Below are 22,268 nucleotides of genomic sequence, written 5' to 3' on the forward strand. Positions count from 1 at the left end.
GTTCACCTCTACATTCGCCATCTGATTTGTAAGGACAATGAGGTGACATTGTGAAATTCTGCTTGTGGAATTGTGTTGGTTTCTGTGAGACAGTGGAAGTAATTGTGCAAATTGCACAATCCTGTGGCTGTCTTCGCAGAAGTGAGTCCTAGTGAGTTCAGTGACCCTTACTCCCAGATGTATGAGTAAAAGATTGTAGCCCAAGATTCCTGTTTCTGCTCACTTGGCATCTCCTTGATAAGTGCAGAATGCAGACAGCTATGTATATAATGAAATTGTGCAGGTGAAACCACCCACGTATTCTATATCACTTGATGATGTTCCTCATTTAATTTATTCTTACTTGATATGTTCTGACACAGAGTTCTTGTCGTAAACTGTTACCTTGGATGTTCTATGGATTGCCAAGTAACCGCACCGATTTTCTGTAAGGAGCCAGATCCATTTGTATGAAAATCAGTGTTTGGCTGACTGTGCTTTTGATTTTATGGCTGAAATGCTCCCCCTTCTCATTTAATTGCATCACAAGTTATTTTTCACCTTTATTGCTGCTTTCATATATATTTGCTGCAAAAGGGTGGAGAATTGGCATGATCTTTCTCTTGCTGTCATAAAAGAAATAAGCAGAAGGGACAGGGGTACATTTTCTTACATTACATGGCAGGAGAACAATGGATTTGGAGTTCACTTTTTTGGTGCAAAAGCATAGCAAGCAAACACGTGGGACTGACCTCGACCTACAAGAGTGCAACTTTGAACTAATCCTATTTTATCACTTTTCATCAGTGAAAGATAATATGCTCATTGTCAGTGCTGAACTTCGGGGTTTTCACAGCTTCAAAGTCTTGAGTCCTCTTTCCAACAGAAGCTGTTTAGATGGACCCCACTTTGGATGGGAGAAGCCTTCCCCAGTTGGATACCCTCCAGATATTTTGGACTATAATTAGCATAAGAATATAAGAAGAGCCCTGCTGGATCAGGCCTGTCGTCCATCTAGTCTAGCATCCTGTTTTCACAGTGGCCAACCAGATAGAATCATAGAATCATAGAGTTGGAAGAGACCACAAGGGCCATCGAGTCCAACCCCCTGCCAAGCAGGAAACACCATCAGAGCACTCCTGACATATGGTTGTCAAGCCTCTGCTTAAAGACCTCCAAAGTAGGAGACTCCACCACACTCCTTGGCAGCAAATTCCACTGTCGAACAGCTCTTACTGTCAGGAAGTTCTTCCTCATGTTTAGGTGGAATCTTCTTTCTTGTAGTTTGGATCCATTGCTCCGTGTCCGCTTCTCTGGAGCAGCAGAAAACAACCTTTCTCCCTCCTCTATGTGACATCCTTTTATATACTGGAACATGGCTATCATATCACCCCTTAACCTCCTCTTCCCCAGGCTAAACATGCCCAGCTCCCTTAGCCGTTCCTCATAAGGCATCGTTTCCAGGCCTTTGACCATTTTGGTTGCCCTCCTCTGGACACGTTCCAGTTTGTCAGTGTCCTTCTTGAATTGTGTTGCCCAGAACTGGACACAGTACTCCAGGTGTGGTCTGACCAGAGCAGAATACAGTGGCACTATTACTTCCCTTGATCTAGATGCTATACTCCTATGGATGCAGCCCAGAATTGCATTGGCTTTTTTAGCTGCCGCGTCACACTGTTGGCTCATGTCAAGTTTGTGGTCAACCAAGACTCCTAGATCCTTTTCACATGTACTGCTCTCAAGCCAGGTGTCCCCCATCTTGTATTTGTGCCTCTCATTTTTTTTGCCCAAGGGCAATACTTTACATTTCTCCCTGTTAAAATTCATCTTGTTTGTTTTGGCCCAGTTCTCTAATCTGTCAAGGTCGTTTTGAAGTGTGATCCTGTCCTCTGGGGTGTTAGCCACCCCTCCCAGTTTGGTGTCATTTGCAAATTTGATCAGGATGCCCTTGAGTCCATCATCCAAGTCGTTGATAAAGATGTTGAATAAGACCGGGCCCAAGACAGAACCCTGTGGCACCCCACTAGTCACTCTTCTCCAGGATGAAGAGGAACCATTGATGAGCACCCTTTTGGTTTAGTCAGTCAGCCAGTTACAAATCCACTGAGTGGTAGCATAGTCAAGACCACATTTTACCAGCTTCTTTACAAGAATATCATGGGGCACCTTGTCGAATGCCTTGCTGAAATCAAGGTAGGCTACATCCACTGCGTTCCCTTCATCTACCAGGCTTGTAATTCTGTCAAAAAACGAGATCAGGTTAGTCTGACATGACTTATTTTTCAGAAATCCATGCTGACTATTGGTGATCACAGCATTCCTTTCTAGGTGCTCACAGACTGTTTGCTTAATGATCTGCTCCAGAATCTTCCCTGGTATTGATGTCAGACTGACTGGGCGGTAATTATTTGGGTCCTCTCTTTTCCCCTTGCTCATGGGGAACCAGCAAATAGGATTCAAGCAGAAGAAAACTTTATTTTATTATGGTTTCCATAAGCTGGTATTCAGAAGTATGAATACCTCCATATACAGAGGCCGAGCCGAGCCACCATGACTAATAGCCAGTTATTGCCATCTTCCCTGGCCATGCTGACTGGTGCTGTTGAGAGTTGTAGTCCATAACATCTGGAGGACACCAAGCTGTAGAAAGCTGGTTTTGAACACATTCTTGGATTTGGGTTCAGCCACGAGTATAATCTAGGATGGTTAGATGATTTGAGGGCTATGTTGTCACTTGAGGAGTGAGTCCCCTGACTGTGGGCATGCCTTGTCCAGCTAAACTAAGCCAGGGGGTTTCAGGCAAGATGAGTTAAGGGCAGCAGGTGTGTGTACCTGGAGTCCCAGGAACACTGCAGACCATTCGTCTGTGCTGGTCGGTTGCAACATAGCTGGAACCAGTTTATTTATATATCATGTTTTCCAGAGATACCTTTTTGCTCAGAATGGTTTGCAGAAAATAATCAGTCTAGATAAAAAAAGTCATAATAAATAAAAGGTATAATCTCACTATAGTGAATTGCAGCTCTTTATTGCGTAGCCAAAGGCCATCACTAGTCATACATAGAATAACGCTGTGGAAAGTGGAAAACCTCTCAAAATATGATTACAACAAGCTAACTGCATTGTCTGCTGTAATATTCGACGCACATCCAATATTTTTAGCTCTGTAACACACAATTCAACCATTAACAAATCATTTTAAATATAGCAAATCTCAGTGAGCATAAATAGGTTAGTTAACAATATCCAGTCCTCTTGCATCCCAAAGCTGGTAGGCTTAGTGCCTAGTAGCTCCCCTCATAAACTTTTATACCTGGACCCAAACAGCCGGAAAACATTTTTGAAGGCCCCTAAGGCTGAACAACTGGGACGCAGGTGGCGCTGTGGGTTAAACCACAGAGCCTAGGACTTGCCGATCAGAAGGTCGGTGGTTCGAATCCCTGCGACGGGGTGAGCTCCTGTTGCTCGGTCCCTGCTCCTGCCAACCTAGCTGTTCGAAAGTGCAAGTAGATAAATAGGTACTGCTCCGGCTGGAAGGTAAACTGCGGTTCCGTGTGCTGCTCTGGTTCGCCAGAAGCGGCTTAGTCATGCTGGCCACATGACCCGGAAGCTCCCTCGGCCAGTAAAGCGAGATGAGCACCGTAACCCCAGAGTCGGTCACGACTGGACCTAATCGTCAGGGGTCCCTTTACCTTTAAGGCTGAAGAGTGTGGCAAAGCTTGTAGAAACAACCAGCCTCTGATAGTGGGTGCATGGTGTTTCAGGGTGATCAAAGAACTGGTTCAGACACTTGCCACCTTTATGACATGGAAGAACAGACCTAGGTTCTTGTCTTAGACCATGCACAGACTTGATGGTTCTGCATTGTGGCCCAATATCTGCAGTTATTTAAACACACACACACACGATGATAGTGGGAAGATTATGTGAACTGGGTTGATACATGCATAGGATTTGTGTGCAGAGTCCCTTTCTTACATGCTGAGATTTGTACATAGTGGGTGGGAGGATAGTGCCAGCTCCCTCATATTAAAAAGGAATTGCCAACTTGGTAAGGGTGTGAATTGGGGCAGTTAAATCTACTGACTCCCTAAAAGACTAACTGCAGAATAGGCTTTTGTGCACATGCTTATTTCATCACATATGTAAAGCAGCTTAGTGATCCATGCAGTATACACATGTTCAGAATGTTACTGTGGGAATGTTACAAAGTGACCTTAAAAGTTAAAGAATGTGTCTTAGCAAACGGGAATTGTGTAAAATTGACTTGCTCATCGCTGTCAAAAGGCACCTTACCACAAGTGCAATTGTTATTAGTTTTAATGGATAAACCACCCTTAGTTCTTATTCAAATGAAGAACTAAGTGTCGTCATGTTGTGAAAACGGCAGTCTTATGCAGCCTTAAAGGATAACATGATGCTGTAAGTATAGTCCACGAAAGTTTATGCCATAATTTTCTCAGCTACCCCTCTGCAAATGTGTTGTCAACTTCAATTTTGCATTCTGTCTGTCCACTAAAGGTGTTTTCAGAAGCATGGTGACCTGATGAATGCAGATACACTAGGTTCTGTGTGTTACTTCTATATTTTAGGAGTCTCCCAGTCAAGAAAGTGATCAAATTTTCACTAGCTGTTGATTACTAGCTCACTTACTTTCCTATATGATTTTGTGCTTTTACATTTTTTCTTGTTCTATTATAATTCACTGCACTTTCTTGTACTAGCTGAAAAGTGATACATAAGCCCTTAAATAAATAAATAAATAAATAAATAAATAAATAAATGTTTCTAGTTGGAGGTTCAGGTTTTCCCAAAGCCGGCATGAAGAGACTGTGTTCTTTAGCCTGTAGATCACTAACCTCTGCAGAGATCCCATGGTCTCTGCACTAGGTGTTCTGGTTGCATTTTTTCTGAGCTGCTCTCATAGTCGGAGCCACCCCTCTGTATCGGTATGGTGTTGTCAGTCTGCTCTTTTTCTTTTTGGAAGGTGGCTTAGCGCCAAGAGTTCCTGTGATAAATCCTTTGGCTGTGTATTCCTATCTGAGGGCTCAGAGCAGATTTGTATTGTAAGCATTGGCTGCACATGGTGGGTTGTGTGAAGTCACAGAAAATGGGGATGGGTGGTAAGTGGGTTTCCTGCGCAAGGGGTGTGTGTGTTTAAAACAGTCCTTGCAGCGCTACACCATCTGTGTCCTTGCAGAAAATGCACCAGCTGTGTGAACTGATCTAGGGTTTGGGTTGGAATGGAGTTGAAATTATTGCGGTCTGGTAGACCTGTGAGCACCAGATGTGGAGACGTATTCCAAGTGACTAGCAACTATTTTCCCTTTTGAAAACGAAGTGGGACCGATAGAGAGAATGAGATATTTCGGATAAATGTAATCTTAGCTCCTTGGTATTTTTCCAGAGCACTGTCAGTGCAGGTTGCCCTCATCCAAATTGTTCATTAAGTGTAGATATCAAATTGCTATAATATAGAGAGTTGACACACAGAGATTATAATGCCTGTGTATTCTACAAAAGGAGAGAGAACCAAAGGAGGCACAAAATGAGCCACCTTGAAATACTTAAAAAATGAAAACCAATCCAGGACCACTAATTGCTCCACTGCTACCTATTAACAGAGGGAAGCCAGAGGAAGCTTGCTGGGTTTGGTTTTTGAACATCAAAATCTATTTGGCATTCACAGTTGTGAAATAGAAGTGATCTCTGGCCAAGGGTGCTAAATATGTGACCCAGCAGGGAGGGGGATATGAAAAATAAAGTTTTTATGTCCAAGCTAGAGTCTGAGAATAGGTCTTTGCTTAAAAGGAAAAGCGGGAATTTCTGTTTGAATATATTATCTGCCTTTACACATGGCTCCTAGCAAAATATCATATTTTGTCTTATATTTCCAGATAACCTAGCTGAAACAAAGCTTTTAGCAGGCACTTAAAACTGTGGAAGAAAAGTGCCTTCGTAATATTAATAATTAAGCACTAAAAATATGTTTCTCACAGACGTGGAGCAAACATGTGTTCTGTGGAGCATTCTATGATCCAAGCCACATAACGTGAAGTTGTTGTCCTTTGGATGACAGTGCACATTCCCTTCTTTGCTCCTCTTGCAGGTTTGGTGAAGTGCATGTGTGAGTCTATATTCCTCTATGTCTCCCTCCATAGAAATTTGTGAGGGAAGGAGTCATAGTGAATGACTGTGGATGATGCTTCAAATTAGCTGTAGAATATGGTTTGGATTGTACCGTTTTAAATTACAGGTATGTGGTTGAAAGGCCACAACCTTTTTTTCTTTTTAAAGAAATTCTCAGCATTTAGAATAGTAGCATATAAGGAAAAAGGCTTGTCTAGAACCTTGTCTGCACTTTTTCAGAGTGCAGGATTTATTTATTTTTTTCGTTTTACCAGTGGGTAGTATCTGACGCTGTAGAATTCTGATGCTCTCTGCTATGATATCCCATGAGATGTATTTATATTTGAATGCCCTAGCCCTCACAGTGGTGTATGCAAAGGCCAATGTGATTGCACGTGACTTGCTTTTGCAGTTTTGATTTTTGCCCTCTGTTAAGCGGATACAACTGCGTTGAAGCTAAGGAGGTCACACACCAGGCGTGTGTTTATTAGTCAGAAGCAAATATAAAAGGAAGGTTTCTGTATGTCTGCATTCATGTCAGTAGCAGAAAGAATTAGAAGAATAAAATAATGGTGGTTCTGAAAGGCTGTGAGTGATTGCATTTCCCATATTGAAATACCATTCAGCAGTTTGAAGTAGAAACACCAAATCACAGGGTCACTTAATGCGCCTTGTTGTGCGGAGGGCTGAGTCGTTCTTCCCTGAGCAAGACAAAATGGCTGGTGCTGAAGAACTGCTTCATAGCTATCTAGCACCTGCGTAACCATCTGCCTTGTTCTGTACAGGATGTTCCTTATTGCTAAAAGAAAACAAACAACAACAAAAAACACCCTACTCTATTAAAGCCTCATATTAGATCTCTTCGTTTTCTCCTCCCCCCACTAAAAACCTGGACGAGATTGTGCTTTTGGTAAAGCTACTGGTAATTTTTTTTTGTCAGCTGCTAATTGGAATTATTTTTTGAGCATATTTTTGCAAAATTGTGGTGCCTATTTGTGCTTTCTGCCTCCTCTTCCCAGATCCTCAGGATGTAATGTAATGTACCTCCGTTATCCTCTGATGAAAAGTGATATAGAAATTTAATAAATAACGACAACAACAATAATAAAATGCATTCTCTAGATTAAAAACTCAAGAATACAATCAATTTCAGTACCAAGACCCAAACCCAGCCTAAAAGGAAGACTAATACTGGCCACCAGCAATAGATAATTTAGCACATGAAAAGAGTTGACAGATATTAATGTTTAATACCAGAAGGCCTGGAATAATAGAAAGGTCTGCTTCTGGAGCTAAAAAGACACTGAAGTAGGTGTTAGGGGAACACCTCTTAAAAATGCGTCACACGTAATATTTTATTTAAAGTGCTTACATGCTGTCTTTCAAGGCAAAGCCCTAGCAAGATGCCATACAAAAGATAATTAGATGCTTATACATAGCAGGAACCTCGTGTTTCCAAACATTGTTATGGTACAGTCCAACTGCAATGGTTCTTGCCTAAGCCCCAAGTGACCTTCCTTTTAGTTGTGATCCGTACTGTTGACAACCAGCATTATTCCCCCTCCCCCAATACATTCCCCCTGCTCTGGTTCCACCTCCCACCTAGGTTGGTCTGATGCATAGGTCTGTGAAACATTTGTTCCAATGATAATGATTTCAGGATTCAAACAGCACTCCCCTTCCAGGTATGATTAGAGTTTAGACTGCCTTCATGCTAGATCTAAGTAGAGTGGAGGGTAATCTGGGGGGAAAGGAAGGGAGAAATCATAAGCCAGTGGGTTTTGTTTTGCTTTTAAAATGTCTCACTCTGCTCATTTGTTGTTGCTTCTCCATAGCCACAGTGGAGTGCTACAACCCAAGGATGAATGAATGGAGCTACGTAGCAAAAATGAACGAGCCTCACTATGGCCATGCCGGAACAGTGTATGGGGGGCTGATGTATATCTCAGGTAAGCCTTCCTATTACCACCTTCTTCTTCTTCTTCTTCTTCTTCTTCTTCTTCTTCTTCATTTGTATACTGCCCATCATCCAACGATCTCAGAGTGGTTCACAGCATAAAAATACAAAATAAAACACATAATAAAAACAAGAACGAAAGAAGCCAATAATCCCTCCCTCCCACAAAACATTTCAAAGCATACAGGATGTAAATCAGCCAAAGGCTTTGTTGAAAAGCAATGTTTTTGCCTGTCATGTAATGGTGCATAATGAAAGTGCCAGACAAGATTCCATGGGGAGAACACTCCACAAATGGCCTGTTATTGTGCTGGCACCCTCTGGACCTCTCGTGGAGAAAGCACACAAAGAAGGGCCTCCAATGATGATCCCAACAATAAATTGGGGGGAGGCTGTCTTTGGGATATTGTGGTCCTGAGCCATTTAAGGCTTTATAGGTTAAAACCAGTACTATGAATTGGACCCAGAACCTAATTGGCAGCCAGTCCAGTCAAGCCAGGGTCAGTGTAATATGCTCAAATGGCCTTGACCCAGTGAGCAACAAGATGCTGAATTCTGCACCAGCAGAGGTTTCCAAACTGTCTTCAGAGGCAGCCCTACGTATAACATGTTGCAGTAATCTAACCTAGAGGTTACTGGAGCATAGACAACAGTTGTTAGGCTATCCCTGTCTTGATAGGGGCGTAGCTGGTACACCAGCTGAAACTGATGGAAGGCACTCTGCTGAGGCCAGCTGAACCTGAAGCAACAGTAATGGATCCAGGAGTGCCCCTGAGCTATGTGCCTGCTCCTTCAGAGGGAGTGTAACCCCATCAAGAGCAGGCTACCTCCCACTAACAGTGCCTCAGTCTTACCTAAATTGAACTTCAATTTGTTGGCACTCTTCCAGTCCATTACTAAGACGAGACAACGGTCCAGCACATCCACTGCCTCACCTGCAGATGTAAAGGAGAAATAGAGTTGTTTGTCATCAGCATATTGCTGACAATGTACAGTGGTACCTCAGGTTACATACGCTTCAGGTTACATACACTTCAGGTTACAGACTCCGCTAACCCAGAAGTCGTGCTTCAGGTTAAGAACTTTGCTTCAGGATGAGAACAGAAATCGTGCTCCGGCGGTGCGGCGGCAGCGGGAGGCCCCATTAGCTAAAGTGGTGCTTCAGGTTAAGAACAGTTTCAGGTTAAGAACGGACCTCCGGAACGAATTAAGTACTTAACCCGAGGTACCACTGTACTCCAAAACTCTGGAGTGCTCTGGACATCTCTTGAGATTCATCTGCTACAACAGCAGAGTTAAGATACTGGTGGATGAAGCAGATCTTACTCCAAGCCAACCTGGCATTCAGCAACAGCATCCACAGACCCATGGTCTGGCAACCATAATTCCCCAGGTTGGAGGAGGGGCTAGCGCACGGCACAGTCACCAACTGCTTGCGCCCTGTGCCCCTTACCTGGCCTGCCCCGCCTCCCACACCTTCCCTCCCCCTGCCCTGAATCATGGCAAGTAGAGCCTCCCCTGCTCTTCCCAACTCTTCTCTTTGCAAGCACATCCTATGCCTCAACAAAAAACCCAAATTAAGAAACCCACAAGTCAAAAACCGTTTAAAAACATTTTATTATAAAACTTATTACTTCTGAGTGAGATTGCTCCCCACTACTCCCATAGTTTTTAAAAAATGTAATTCCAGTAACCTGTATCAAGATCAGTTTGCTCTTTCCAAGCAGTGGTTTCTAATGCCCCCCACAAATCCTAATTTCCTTCAAAACTGTTCCAAACAGGACATGCTATGACATCTTCAGATTTCATTTTAGATACAGTTATCTCAGCTGGCAGGTGATTATTTTCTGAAACAACCTCCTTAATAACTTATTTGTGTTTCTTCTTAAACCTTCAAAAAAGGGTTTATTAGGAAATCACAAACTCAGCCACTATGCTGTCTCTAATCCTACAGGTGTCTCTGTTGTAAGAACTGACTCATTTTGACTGGGATAAGTTGTACCTCAGGGAGGCCTAGCAAATCCAATGCATGTTAAGATAAATACTGCATCTTTGGGGTAAACATCAAGAACTTTGAAGTCTAGCCAGCGTATGTAAATCATTGCATCCTTCAAACACGTCATCAGAGGGAGAGAGCAGCCTACAGAGTCTGTTTTGCCTGATTCACATCAAAACGCTGTGATTTTTAAAACCTATTTTAGTTGGCAGCAGTGCAGCAGTTAGCTTATTCTCTCAGTGTTATCAATTCTCTGAACAATTGTCTCCCCCAGAGAGGGCTGGAAGCCAGAGGAGCATATGCCTCCCGTCTGCCACATGCACCTGTGTCAGAGTGGAATGCCTAGGGTGGGGCCCCCAAATCCTTTCAGCTGCCTTGTTCTTGGATCAGTTTTTCCATGAAAGAAATGTCTCCCTCCCATAGCAGGCTTCACTCATGAGTACTGTACTGCTTCCAAGCGGGGTCGAGTTGATGGCACACGTACTTTGCATTCAGAAAGCCCTTGCTTCAGTCCTTGGCATCTCAAAGCTAAAAGACAGCAGGTGCAGAGAGACCCCCCTTCCCAGCCTTAGACCCTGGAGGGCAGCTGCCAATCAACTCTGGGCTGATCCTATAGAAGTCTGTGTTGTTTCAAATGAGTTTGTATCTACCTCTGGTTCTAGCAATCTACTCTGGCTGTGGGTGTTTTTGGACAGAATTAGGAATCCTGCTCTTTTGTTTTTAGCAGCATCTTCTACAGAGAATGCCATAACAGCATAAAATGTGCCACAGAACCCTTTATAACTATGGCTTCAAATGGTGCTCACAGCACTCAAGGTCTATGCAAAGCCCTTTTCATCTGGCATAAAATATTAATTTCACATATATGCTCCTAGGGTCAGAACTGGCAGTGTCTGATCATAAATGAGAGCTTGGGGTCATAGTGGATAGCGTGATGGAGATGTCAACCAGGTGTGTGGCAGCTGTTAAAAAGGCAGATTCCATGTTAGGGAAAAGAACTGAAGAGAAAACTACCAATATCATAATGATATAATACAAATCGATTGTGCGACCACATTTGAAATACTGTGTACGGTTCTGGTGGCCTCACCTCAAAAAGGATATTGTGGAGTTGGAAAAGGGCAACAGCATGATAAAGGGAATGAAGTAACACCCATATGAGGAAAGGTTGCTGCATTTTGGGGAATGAGGAAAAGTGAGTAAGACGTAACATAATAAGTTTGTAAAATAATGCACAGTATGGACAGAGAAAAGCTTTTCTCCCTCTTACTTGACACCTAGAACTCATGGGCATCCAACTTGGATGGCTTTAAAAGAGGATTGGACCAAATTCATGAAGGATGAAGTTGTCAGTGGCTGCTAGCCAGGATGGCCATATGCTGCCTCCGTGGTTGGAGACAGCATTGCTTCTGAATACCAGTTTCTGGAAACCACAGGAGGAAGAAGTGCTGTTGTACTCAAATCCTGCTTCTTGGTTTCCCACAGGAATCTGGGTGACCACCGTTAGAACAAGATGATGGGCTAGACAGGCCACTGGCCTCATCCAGCATCATCTTATGTTTTTAGTCTTGCACTTCATTGTAGGGAGTTGACAACAGGTTGACAGAGGCATGTTTTTAGCACTTGTGCCATCTTCAAGTGTTTCTGCATTATTTTTTGTGTGTGTTTTGATAGGTAGTTATTTAATGCATTTATTGCTATTTGCGTGTTTATTAGAAACTTTTATATGTAGCCCTTCATCCTGTTTGTATTTTAGAGTGGTGTACAACCAGTTTATATCACAGTACAAATAAGCAGTAATAAAAGTAGACAAACAAAACTTAAGATATACTGAAAGCTCAAAATGACTGGGTGAATGAAAATAGTTTTGCCTTAATGCTGGAAAAATTGCAGTGTGTTTAAAGCTGCTTACAATGTTGATCATCAAATACTTTTTAATAGATCATCAAATACTTTTTTGTGTACAAAACATACTAATCAACAAAGTGTTAGGAGCAGAACCCAGCAAACAATTTTTTAAAAAAGAAAGAACCTATTCAAGGACGAAATGTTAAACATTTCCCCCCCCAAAAAGATATTTATTAAAGTTTTTAAAACATAACAATGAAAATGAAAAATAAAACGAAACAAAATACAAAATGCAACATAAAAACAATTAAAAAACAAATAATTTTCCATAACATATCTTCCTTACGCTTATTTCCCCAGACCTCCTCATACCTCCCTTCTTTGTATTCCACTTCAATTTGTTAGTTCAGCAAATCCTTACCATTAAGCTTTTACCCATTTGTAAACCTTTTTTTCGTATCTCCTAAAGCATTACACCTGGAAACCCCTTAGTTTATATCCAACATCCTTCTAACATTCATTAATTTTACAATATTTCTGTAAATAGTCTTTAAATTTCTTCCAGTCTTCTTTCACCAACTCTTCTCCCTGGTCTCAGATTCTGCCAGTCATTTCTGCCAATTCCATGTAGTCGATCACCTTCATCTGCCAGGAAATGGTAAACATTTTTAAAGCACGCAGAAATAAATACAGTTGGCATCCGTTTCATGGGGGGTTCTGTTCCTGGCCCCTCTTTGCATCAGCAAAGCATACATAAACACATCCCTGCCCCGTTCTGCTGTTTTGGTGATATGTTTAATGACATTTTGGTCACTTCGAGGTTCAGTGAAGTGTGCATATACGTGATCACACATCATTCAGTCATGCATTAATCGGTCATTGCCTGTAAATAAAACTCTGTAAAATGCATGAAGGTTAAAGTAGAAGGGGCCCAGCAGATCTCCATGAGGAGGACATTCGAAATCACTGCCTTTAGTGTCCATATGATCTCACCTATTCAAACATAGAATCATAGAATCATAGACTTGGAAGAGACCACAAGGGCCATCGAGTCCAACCCCCTGCCAAGCAGGAAACACCATCAGAGCACTCCTGACATATGGTTGTCAAGCCTCTGCCTAAAGACCTCCAAAGTAGGAGACTCCACCACACTCCTTGGCAGCAAATTCCACTGTCAAACAGCTCTTACTGTCAGGAGGTTCTTCCTAATGTTTAGGTGGAATTTTCTTTCTTGTAGTTTGGATCCATTGCTCCGTGTCCGCTTCTCTGGAGCAGCAGAAAACAACCTTTCTCCCTCCTCTATGTGACATCCTTTTATATATTTGAACATGGCTATCATATCACCCCTTAACCTCCTCTTCTCCAGGCTAAACATGCCCAGCTCCCTTAGCCGTTCCTCATAAGGCATTGTTTCTAGGCCTTTGACCATTTTGGTTGCCCTCCTCTGGACACGTTCCAGTTTGTCAGTGTCCTTCTTTAACTGTGGTGCCCAGAACTGGACACAGTACTCCAGGTGAGGTCTGACCAGAGCAGAATACAGTGGCACTATTACTTCCCTTGATCTAGATGCTATACTCCTATTGATGCAGCCCAGAATTGCATTGGCTTTTTTAGCTGCCGCGTCACACTGTTGGCTCATGTCAAGTTTGTGGTCAACCAAGACTCCTAGATCCTTTTCACATGTAGTGCTCTCAAGCCAGGTGTCCCCCATCTTGTATTTGTGCCTCTCACTTATTTTTCAGAAATCTATGCTGACTATTGGTGATCACAGCATTCCTTTCTAGGTGCTCACAGACTGTTTGCTTAATGATCTGCTCTAGAATCTTCCCTGGTATTGATGTCAGACTGACTGGGCGATAATTATTTGGGTCCTCTCTTTTCCCCTTTTTGAAAATAGGGACAACATTTGCCCTCCTCCAGTCTGCCGGGACTTTGCCTGTTCTCCAGGAATTCTCAAAGATGACTGCCAGTGGTTCTGAGATCACATCTGCCAGTTCTTTTAATACTCTTGGATGCAGTTCATCTGGCCCTGGAGACTTGAATACATCTAAACTAGCCAAGTATTCTTGTACTATCTCCTTAGTTATTCTGGGCTGTGTTTCCTCTGCTGAATCATTTGCTCCAAATTCTTCAGGTAGGGCATTGTTTTCTTTATCAGAGAAGACTGAGGCAAAGAAGGCATTGAGGAGTTCAGCCCTTTCTGTGTCCCCTGTTTGCATTTCACCATCTTCTCCTCTGAGTGACCCCACTGTTTCTTTGTTCTTCCTTTTGGACATACCCATAAAAGCCTTTTTTGTTGCTTTTAACTGCTCCTTTCCGCTGTATAGTAAACTTCAGAAGAGCATAATCACTCGCGCCTAATGATCCTTCCACTTCTACCCCACTAACCAGGTCATCAACATTGGTTAGGACCAGATCTAAAATGGCTGTTCCTCTTGTTGTTTCTCCCACTTTCTGGATAATGAAGTTGTCTGCAAGGCCAGTGAGGAATCTGTTTGACCTTATGCTCTTGGCTTAGTTTGACATCCAACAAATATCCGGGTAATTGAAGTCCCCCATGCCCCTCCGTGGTCCTGAATGGGGTAACTGTGCCCCTAAAGAACCAGGTGCGCAGCCTGGGAGTCATTCTGGACTCACAGCTGCCCATGGAGGCGCATGTCAATTCTGTGTCCAGGGCAGCTGTTTACCAGCTCCATCTGGTATGCAGGATGAGACTCTACCTGCTCGCAGACTGTCTTGCCAGAGTGGTGCATGCTCTAGTTATCTCTCACTTGGACTACTGCAGTGCGCTTTATGTGGGTGTACTTTTGAAGGTGTCTCAGAAACTACAACTAATCCAGAATGCGGCAGCTAGACTAGTGACTGGGAGTGACCGTCGAGACCATATAACACCGGTTCTGAAAGATCTGCATTGGCTCCTAGTACGTTTCCAAGCAGAATTCAAAGTGTTGGTATTGACCTTTAAAGCCCTAAATGGCCCTGGCCCAGTAGACATGAAGGAGCGTCTCCACCCCCATCGTTCTGCCCAGACACTGAGATTGAGCACCGAGGGCCTTCTGGTGGTTCCCTCCCTGCGAGAAGTGAGGTTACAGGGAACCAGGCAGAGGGCCTTCTCGGTATTGGTGCCTGCCCTGTGGAATGCCCTCCTACCAGATGTCAAAGAGAAAAACAACTGTCTGACTTTTAGAAGACATCTGAAGGCAGCCCTGTTTAGGGAAGTTTTTAATGTTTAGTGCTGTATTGTGTTTTTAATATTCGTTTGGATGCCACCCAGAGTGGCTGGGGAAACCCAGCCAGATAGGCGGGGTATTTTTTATTTTTATTTTTATTTATTATCCCCTGAAAGATTGGGAATAGCTGCTACCAGTCAGTGTGGACAATATTGAGCAAGATGGACCAGTTGTCTGACTGTGTAAGGCAGGTTTCTGTTCTTCTAACTGTTGATCTCATTAGCATTCCTCTTACATGAGGTGTTTGCTTTTTCTCCCCTGTCCTAGGAGGCATCACCCATGACACTTTCCAGAAGGAACTAATGTGCTTTGACCCTGACACAGACAAATGGATTCAGAAGGCTCCGATGACCACAGTTAGGGGCCTTCACTGCATGTGTACTGTCGGTGACAAGCTTTACGTCATTGGTGGAAACCATTTTAGAGGAACCAGTGATTACGATGATGTTCTAAGCTGTGAATATTACTCGCCAAGCCTAGACCAGTGGACACCAATCGCTGCTATGCTGCGTGGTCAGAGTGATGTCGGGGTGGCTGTGTTCGAAAATAAAATATACGTTGTGGGAGGATATTCGTGGAATAATCGTTGTATGGTGGAAATAGTCCAGAAGTATGACCCAGAAAAGGATGAGTGGCACAAAGTCTTTGACCTCCCAGAATCCCTTGGGGGCATCCGTGCTTGCACTCTGACAGTTTTCCCTCCCGAGGATAATACAGGCTCACCATCTAGAGAATCACCTCTTTCGGCCCCTTGAGACGTGGCATCGCTGGACTTACCATGTTGTCGCTCCAATACCACTGCACTGCATCAGGGATTCGCCTATTTGTCTTCAGTAGTATCTTACAAGGCTTACCCTGAAGCAGCTGGCACAGTAACACAGTTGGGGGTGGGATGTAACAAGAAGATGGGCGTCACTTGTGGGGTTTGGTCTAGAAAGTTTTATCAAGTGGACAGCCAAGTGCCATGAGGTTTTATTGTTTCATTTTGTTTTTTGAGCCAAACGCTTAAAAAATGAGGTATTGTCTTAGGAAAAGAAAAACCTTTGCATCAGGCGCATAGATGTTCTGTACTGGGTGCACGGGTCACATAGATCAAGAAGCCGTGTAAGTTGAGCCAGTGGGGGGCGGGGTGTGTGTGCAATGAATGGGGAACCTTGTTTGCTAAGCCCTGTTGCTGGAGGACCATCTTTCCTCGCTGCACCTCTGGAGAGAGGGGGAGCCCCTGATGCACACAACTTTTAGCAGCTATCTGGCCTCAGCTACCTCCCTCTTCTAATGGAGTATTTCAGACCTGTTTACTGACCTGACACTGGAGGTGCTTTTCAGAGGATATGGCAGACAAGAGAAACACAGCCTTTTTGAGACCATTAATAGATATACAATAAGCAGACCCTGAATCTATAAACCAGGGTTGTTGTTTTTCTAAATAACATATTAAGGGGTTTTCTTTTTCTTTTCCTTTCTGAACCTCCACATGCAAAGTGAAATGTGCTGGAGATTTGTAATTGTGTTTTTACTTTCTGTTCTCTTTCTCCTTTCCTTTCCTCTGCCCTGAAATAAAAGCTCTGATTCATCATGGGAGCCTGAGCAATTCATACATTGGAGGGAGGGGGTTTGGTTCAATTGCGCAACCCAGTGGGGTGCCTGTACTAGATTTTGGGGTAAACAAGGGCTAGAATCTCTTAATTTGAAGCCACTAAAATTTTGAGCAAATGGTTCCCTACTTTCCCCTCCTCCTTCCTCCTTCCTCCTCCCTCCACAACCCCCCTCCAAATACCTTTTTGTTGGTTAAGAGAACTTGCTTCTTACACCTCTGTATAAAATCTCAGTTAATACGGTTGTTTAGCACAAAATGCAGCTTTTACAGAGAGCTGCTTTTGCTCAGAGAATTCAGACTACCCTGTTTCTTTTGTTCAATAAAATCTTTAACGGCAATTAGTTGGGTGGTTTTTTAATTTTTAATTGTTTTAAAGGGCTCATTAACCTTCTCTCCCTTCTCCCACTTCCCTGTTGCCAGGAAACGTCTGTATGTATCTTTGTGTGTGGGTAGCACAACCTGCTGGGAAGCCAGTTTTGTAAGAGCTTCCAAATTTTGGGGGGGAGAGCAATGCTTGACCTACTTTTCCAGCACCTCCCCTGGGAAACCCAGGCTGAGCCCATTGTGAATTCTGTGTCTGCAAGGGGGTGGGGTGGACACTGGGGCTGAAAAGTTATTCGCAGAAAGCCGGTTTGGCTAAGCTTAATAAACCACCCCACAAGGTGGAGCAGAATCTCTGGGGCATGCTTGGAAGAGGTTTGTCAGCTGTGGCTTTGAGGCACACACAGGGCTCTCAAGTGGAAAGGCTAGAGTTCAGTGGCGGGGGGCACCTCCAGGTTGTGGGCTAGGAGGGAGCCCCATCTGCAACACTGGAGAGCCACTGCCAGCCAGTGCGGTCAAAACAGCTAGATGGATCCTGTTGGAAGGGACCCCAAGGGTCATCTCTCGCAACCCTCTACAATACAGGTATAACGCCTAAAACATCCATGACAGGTGGCCATCCAAGCTCTGCTTTAAAACCTCCAAAGAAGAAGAGTCCTTCACCTTTCCATCCCACAGTCGAACAGCTCTTGAAGTTCTTTCTGATGTTTAGTTGGAATCTCCCTCCTTGTAACTTGAAGCCACTGGTTCATGTCTTACCCTCTGGAGCAGGAGAAAAGAAGCTTGCTCCATCCTCCATGGGACAACCCTTGAGATATTTGACTGGTACATGGCAGCTTCCTGAGTTCCTATGGGCAGTGTAGTGAAGGAATGTGGTTTGCAGAGTTGGACAAGGCAGACTTGGGTTTAGATCTGATGCAGCACGTAGCTCTCTAGGGGACCTTGGGCCAATCTCTAGGCTCATCCAGAGGCAGCCAGTGGGATGCTCTCCAGAGGCTGTTGTTGGGCTACCAACACCAATCAGCCCCAGCCAGCAGAGTTAATTGTCATGATTGATGGGTATAGTAGTCCAATAATACCTGAGGGGGTATTACCTGCCTAACCCCAGCCTACCTCACAGGGCTGTGAGGATAAAAGGTTTGAGAGGATCCTGGTCTTGGAGGAAAGGTGAGACAAGAAGTAATAACATTAAAATTAACAAATTAATAGACTTCTGCAGCAGCAGAGAAAAAGCACTGCTATTGAAAAAGCATTGGTTACATAACTGAGCTTTTTGAGAACCTCATTTTTTCATTAAATAATGTGGTTCGTATGGGTGCAAATATGTGTTTGAAAGCCTGCTCTCTTCTGAGGGATGAGAGTGGTGACTTAAGTTTTTCCAAAGATTGGAAATCTATGTCTACCAGATTAAGCATCAGCAATGCCCATTTTCTCATTGCATAATGTTTGCAGGTTGCAGGAATGCAGCATTTCTGAGCACTGGGCTTGGATTGCTCTCAAGGTTCAGCGGCAGGGTGGATTTCTCAGAAGCGAGGCATTGGCAGGATTTTGCACAGAAGGCCAAAAAGTCTGCAGAAAGCAAATAGATCTACTTCGTAAGCAGTTCTCTGGGAGAGCCCAGCACAAGTGTATCTGCAGGGGCAGCCAAAACTCTTTTTGCTAGGGTTGCAGTGTTCCCAGAACATTCAACGTCATCCTGAATGGCTCTTCTCAAAAAGGAGCGAGCCATGCTTCATTAAGAGGTGGTGAGTTAAAACTATGGAAATCACTCCCACAAGAGGCAGCGGTAGCCACAGACTTTGCTGGCTTTAAAATGACCAGACAAAAGCATGGGGATAAAATTGGCTGCTAACGCTGATAGACATGTTCTGCCTCCACCATTAGAGGCAGCATGCTTCTGAATGCCAGTTGTTAGAGAGGAGAGTGTTGCTTCACTCAGATCCTGCTTGTGGGTTTTCCATCTGGTGGGCCACTATGGGAACAGGATTCTGGGCCAGATAGACCCAGTGGCCTGGTCCCGCAGGCTCTTCTGTTCTCTAAGCCCCTTGGCACTCCTGCTTTTGACATCTGGGATAGTGGAGACCCGTTCCCTGCTGTCCATTCATGACAAGCTGCCTGAAGGCACTCTGCACTGCAAATACTCCCTCCCTGGGGCAGTCAGCGGAGGCAGCGCACCTGGGTCGGGGCAAGGAGAGGAGGGGAAGTCCCGGAGGCGCCTCTTTCCGATGTGAGCAGAGGGAGCGCAGCGAGGGCCGGGCTGGGGGCGCAGGGGTCCGTGATGCTGGAGAATGGCTCCTTAAGGAACTGCTGAGGGCTGGGCGGCCGAGGGCGCTTCGGCTTCTCCCAGCGAGGGGAGGCCGAGGCAGCGGCCGATGCAGAAGCGGAGGCGGCCGGAGGAAAATAAAAAGAAAGAAAGAAAAAAAAAACAAATACTCCCTCCCTTGCCCATTGAGGTGGGTGCATCTTCTTGCATTTTATAAGGGCAATGCCAAAATGGATTTGCTGGACCTGTAATTCTCAATGGTGGTCCCAGGAAACCCGAATACCACTGCTGGCATGATATAAGCATTAAATAAAGTATGTGAATCCAAAGTTCTGTGTCTGCTTGTGTAACTGCGCTAGGTTTATCAGTGAGGAGTCAGACCAAGAACAATGACAAGACAAAGCATAGCCATGCTCTGTGTTTACACCCCCCCCCCACTCTAAAAGTTTGTCTCTGTGCTTCTGCGTTCTTTTTTTTTTTTTAAGTGTGGCTCAACTGGCAGAATTCTGAAGGTTTGAAGGCAGGCCAGTGCTGCTTTGTATATTGCATTTCCCCCCATTTTATTGTTTGCTACAGATATTTTAATCCTGCTGTTCCCCAAAATTTCCCAAGGTGGCTTACAGATGGAAAGCAATTGCAGAGAGTGCAATTCAAATTGTCATAATAATCATGAGAATTAAAAGGCAAGGTGATCTTGAAAGTCAGTTAACGATCAGTCGCAGAAATTAGATCTGAATTATTTGCGGTGAGGATTCAGTAGCAATATCTGCTTTATGGATTTACTGGTATTTTTGTAAATATGTTTGGTTTATAAGGCTTCTTGACATGACAGTAACAGGACCAAAATTAGATCTAAAAAGCCTGGAGAAACTGTAGGGAGGGTCATCGCCTGGCTGAAGAAATGTCAAATTGGATTCCAGGAGAACCTTTTGTAGTGGAGACCAGTGTCAAAGGCTGCCTTGTTATCTCATTGGCAAATGCAAGACTTCAGTGATCATTTATTGGTTGTGCATTTTTTAATCCTTTGTAAGGGAGCTGTGTGGTGGGTTTCTGGCTTCCTTAGAAATTTCCATTGTCTGTATATGTATGCTAAATTTAAAAGCAAGAGTATGCATAATTGGGATCTCAGACAGCAGAGCTGACAGCCATTTGGTGATGTTGTTAGGCTGTTATCTTCCCTCATCTCCAGCCAGGTGCCAGAGATGGTGGACCAGCTGCAGCCCAGCAACACCTGAGAGACTGCAGCTCCCCTGCCCCATCTTCAAGGGTGTAACTGAGCGGTTTTGTTTTGCCAGGAGTGGCTTCTTCACTTTTCACTCGAGGGTGCAAGTGCCCTGCAGGATCAGGGCAAGATTATTCTAGTCTAGCAGCCTTTCTAAGAACCTCAGTGAACAGGAGGTGGTCCACTGGACACATGCATTGTCCACCAGTGGACTGCTCCCTGTCTTGACCCTAACCCCTTTAAGCTGTGTGCTCACAAAAGGTAGGCTAGAACATCTTTCTCCTGCACTTGGCAAGGTTATCACAGGCTTCAGGACTTCAGCCGTTGCTCTGCTCTCTTCTTCCAATTTAAACTTGAATGCTGTCTCCTCTCTTGCCCCTGCCAACTCACACAATCATTTCTTGCATACCCAGCTGTTCTGGAAGCGTGCTCTACTGGGGAGGGGGCTTCTCTGACCCTGTACACGCAATGTTTAAAGTTGCAGCTGTTTCATGCGTGGTGCTGAGTGCAGCTGCAGGAAGTAGCTTGAGCAGCTGTTGACACCGGATCTTCTGGAGCTGATGAAGGATGAAGTAGAGGGAAAGAGAATTTTCCAAATTATTACAAATCAAATCAAACCAAATTAATTTAATTTAATACAATTTCTTAAAATCAGGTTTCCCGCTCCTGTTCCAAACATATGATCATCATTTCCTTGCATAGTCGCATCATTTCTTATTTAGAGTCTTATTTCTTATTTAGAGTCCAGTTGACATCCTTCACTTGCCGTTAAACCATTCTTCCTTCTGGCATCTTTTTTCACCTTGCAAACAGCACCTCTGTTACATCTTATAAATAAACAATCTATTTCACAGGTATAGTCCTTCATTTACAGTGGTACCTCTGGATGCGAACGGGATCTGTTCCGGAGCCCTATTTGCATCCAGAGCAGAACGCAACCCGTGTCTGTGTGGGTCACGATTTGCCACTTCTGCGCATGTGCGTGACATCATTTTGAGCGTCTGCACATGTGCGAGTGGTGAAACCCGGAAGTAACGTGTTCCATTACTTCCAGGTCACCACAGAGCGTAATCTGAAAACGCTCAACCTGAAGCGACTTTAACCCAAGGTATGACTGTACTACATTATTGCGGACCTGGTGTGCTGAGAGAGTTAACACTTTTGCAGTGTTTATCTGGATGGTGTAAGGTCACATTCCATTCCTTCTGCTGATTACAGACTAGCATATGAGCTGCAGCCATAAATAGCTCAGAGTGCATATCCAAACTCCGCCATTTATATTCTACTGTGGATTTCTTCCTCAGCACACAGTTAAAAGCAATATCTTTTCTCAAATTCAGCCTCTTTACCACATGTGCCTGGCAGCAGTTCATCCCCCCCCCCCTGCATTCCTCCAATGGCAGTCCAGGAATAATTTTAAATCAAGTCCATTCAGCCTCAGTCGAGGGGGGAGGGCATAGTAAAACCTTGTTAAATTCCTTCCTGAGCATAACTTAAAAGCTTCCCGCCTTTTTTCCGAAGTAACAAACAAAATAACATAGCAGCAGCTACACACGTCTTTTTTATTATGCAGGGGAGGACAGGGGGAAAGGATACCATCTAAAAACCATAAAGCACATAAACCACAAAGCATGGTGCCCTCCCTCTTCCTTTCCCAGTTGTTGTAAGGATTCTCAAACTTCAAAGAAAACATTCAGATACCTTCAAAGAGGCAAGTCCAGTCCTT

The 22,268-nt window shown here is 44.0% G+C and overlaps 1 protein-coding gene across 7 annotated transcripts in view; it reads left to right on the forward strand.

Annotated features, from left to right (window-relative positions):
• Positions 1 to 17,074, forward strand: part of KLHL13 (kelch like family member 13) — an 83,815-nt gene extending 66,741 nt beyond the window's left edge. For all 7 annotated transcript variants that reach the window (XM_082207437.1, XM_082207432.1, XM_082207434.1 and 4 more), the window contains 2 exons: positions 7,944 to 8,057; positions 15,407 to 17,074. In XM_082207437.1, coding sequence (XP_082063563.1) covers positions 7,944 to 8,057; positions 15,407 to 15,894 — 602 coding nt within the window. In that variant the 3' untranslated portion in view covers positions 15,895 to 17,074. The remainder of the gene's footprint in view (positions 1 to 7,943; positions 8,058 to 15,406) is intronic.
• Positions 17,075 to 22,268: the final 5,194 nt, after the last annotated feature.

This window comes from Podarcis vaucheri, assembly GCF_965113315.1.
Source record: "Podarcis vaucheri genome assembly, chromosome: Z".
Classification (NCBI taxonomy): domain Eukaryota; kingdom Metazoa; phylum Chordata; class Lepidosauria; order Squamata; family Lacertidae; genus Podarcis; species Podarcis vaucheri.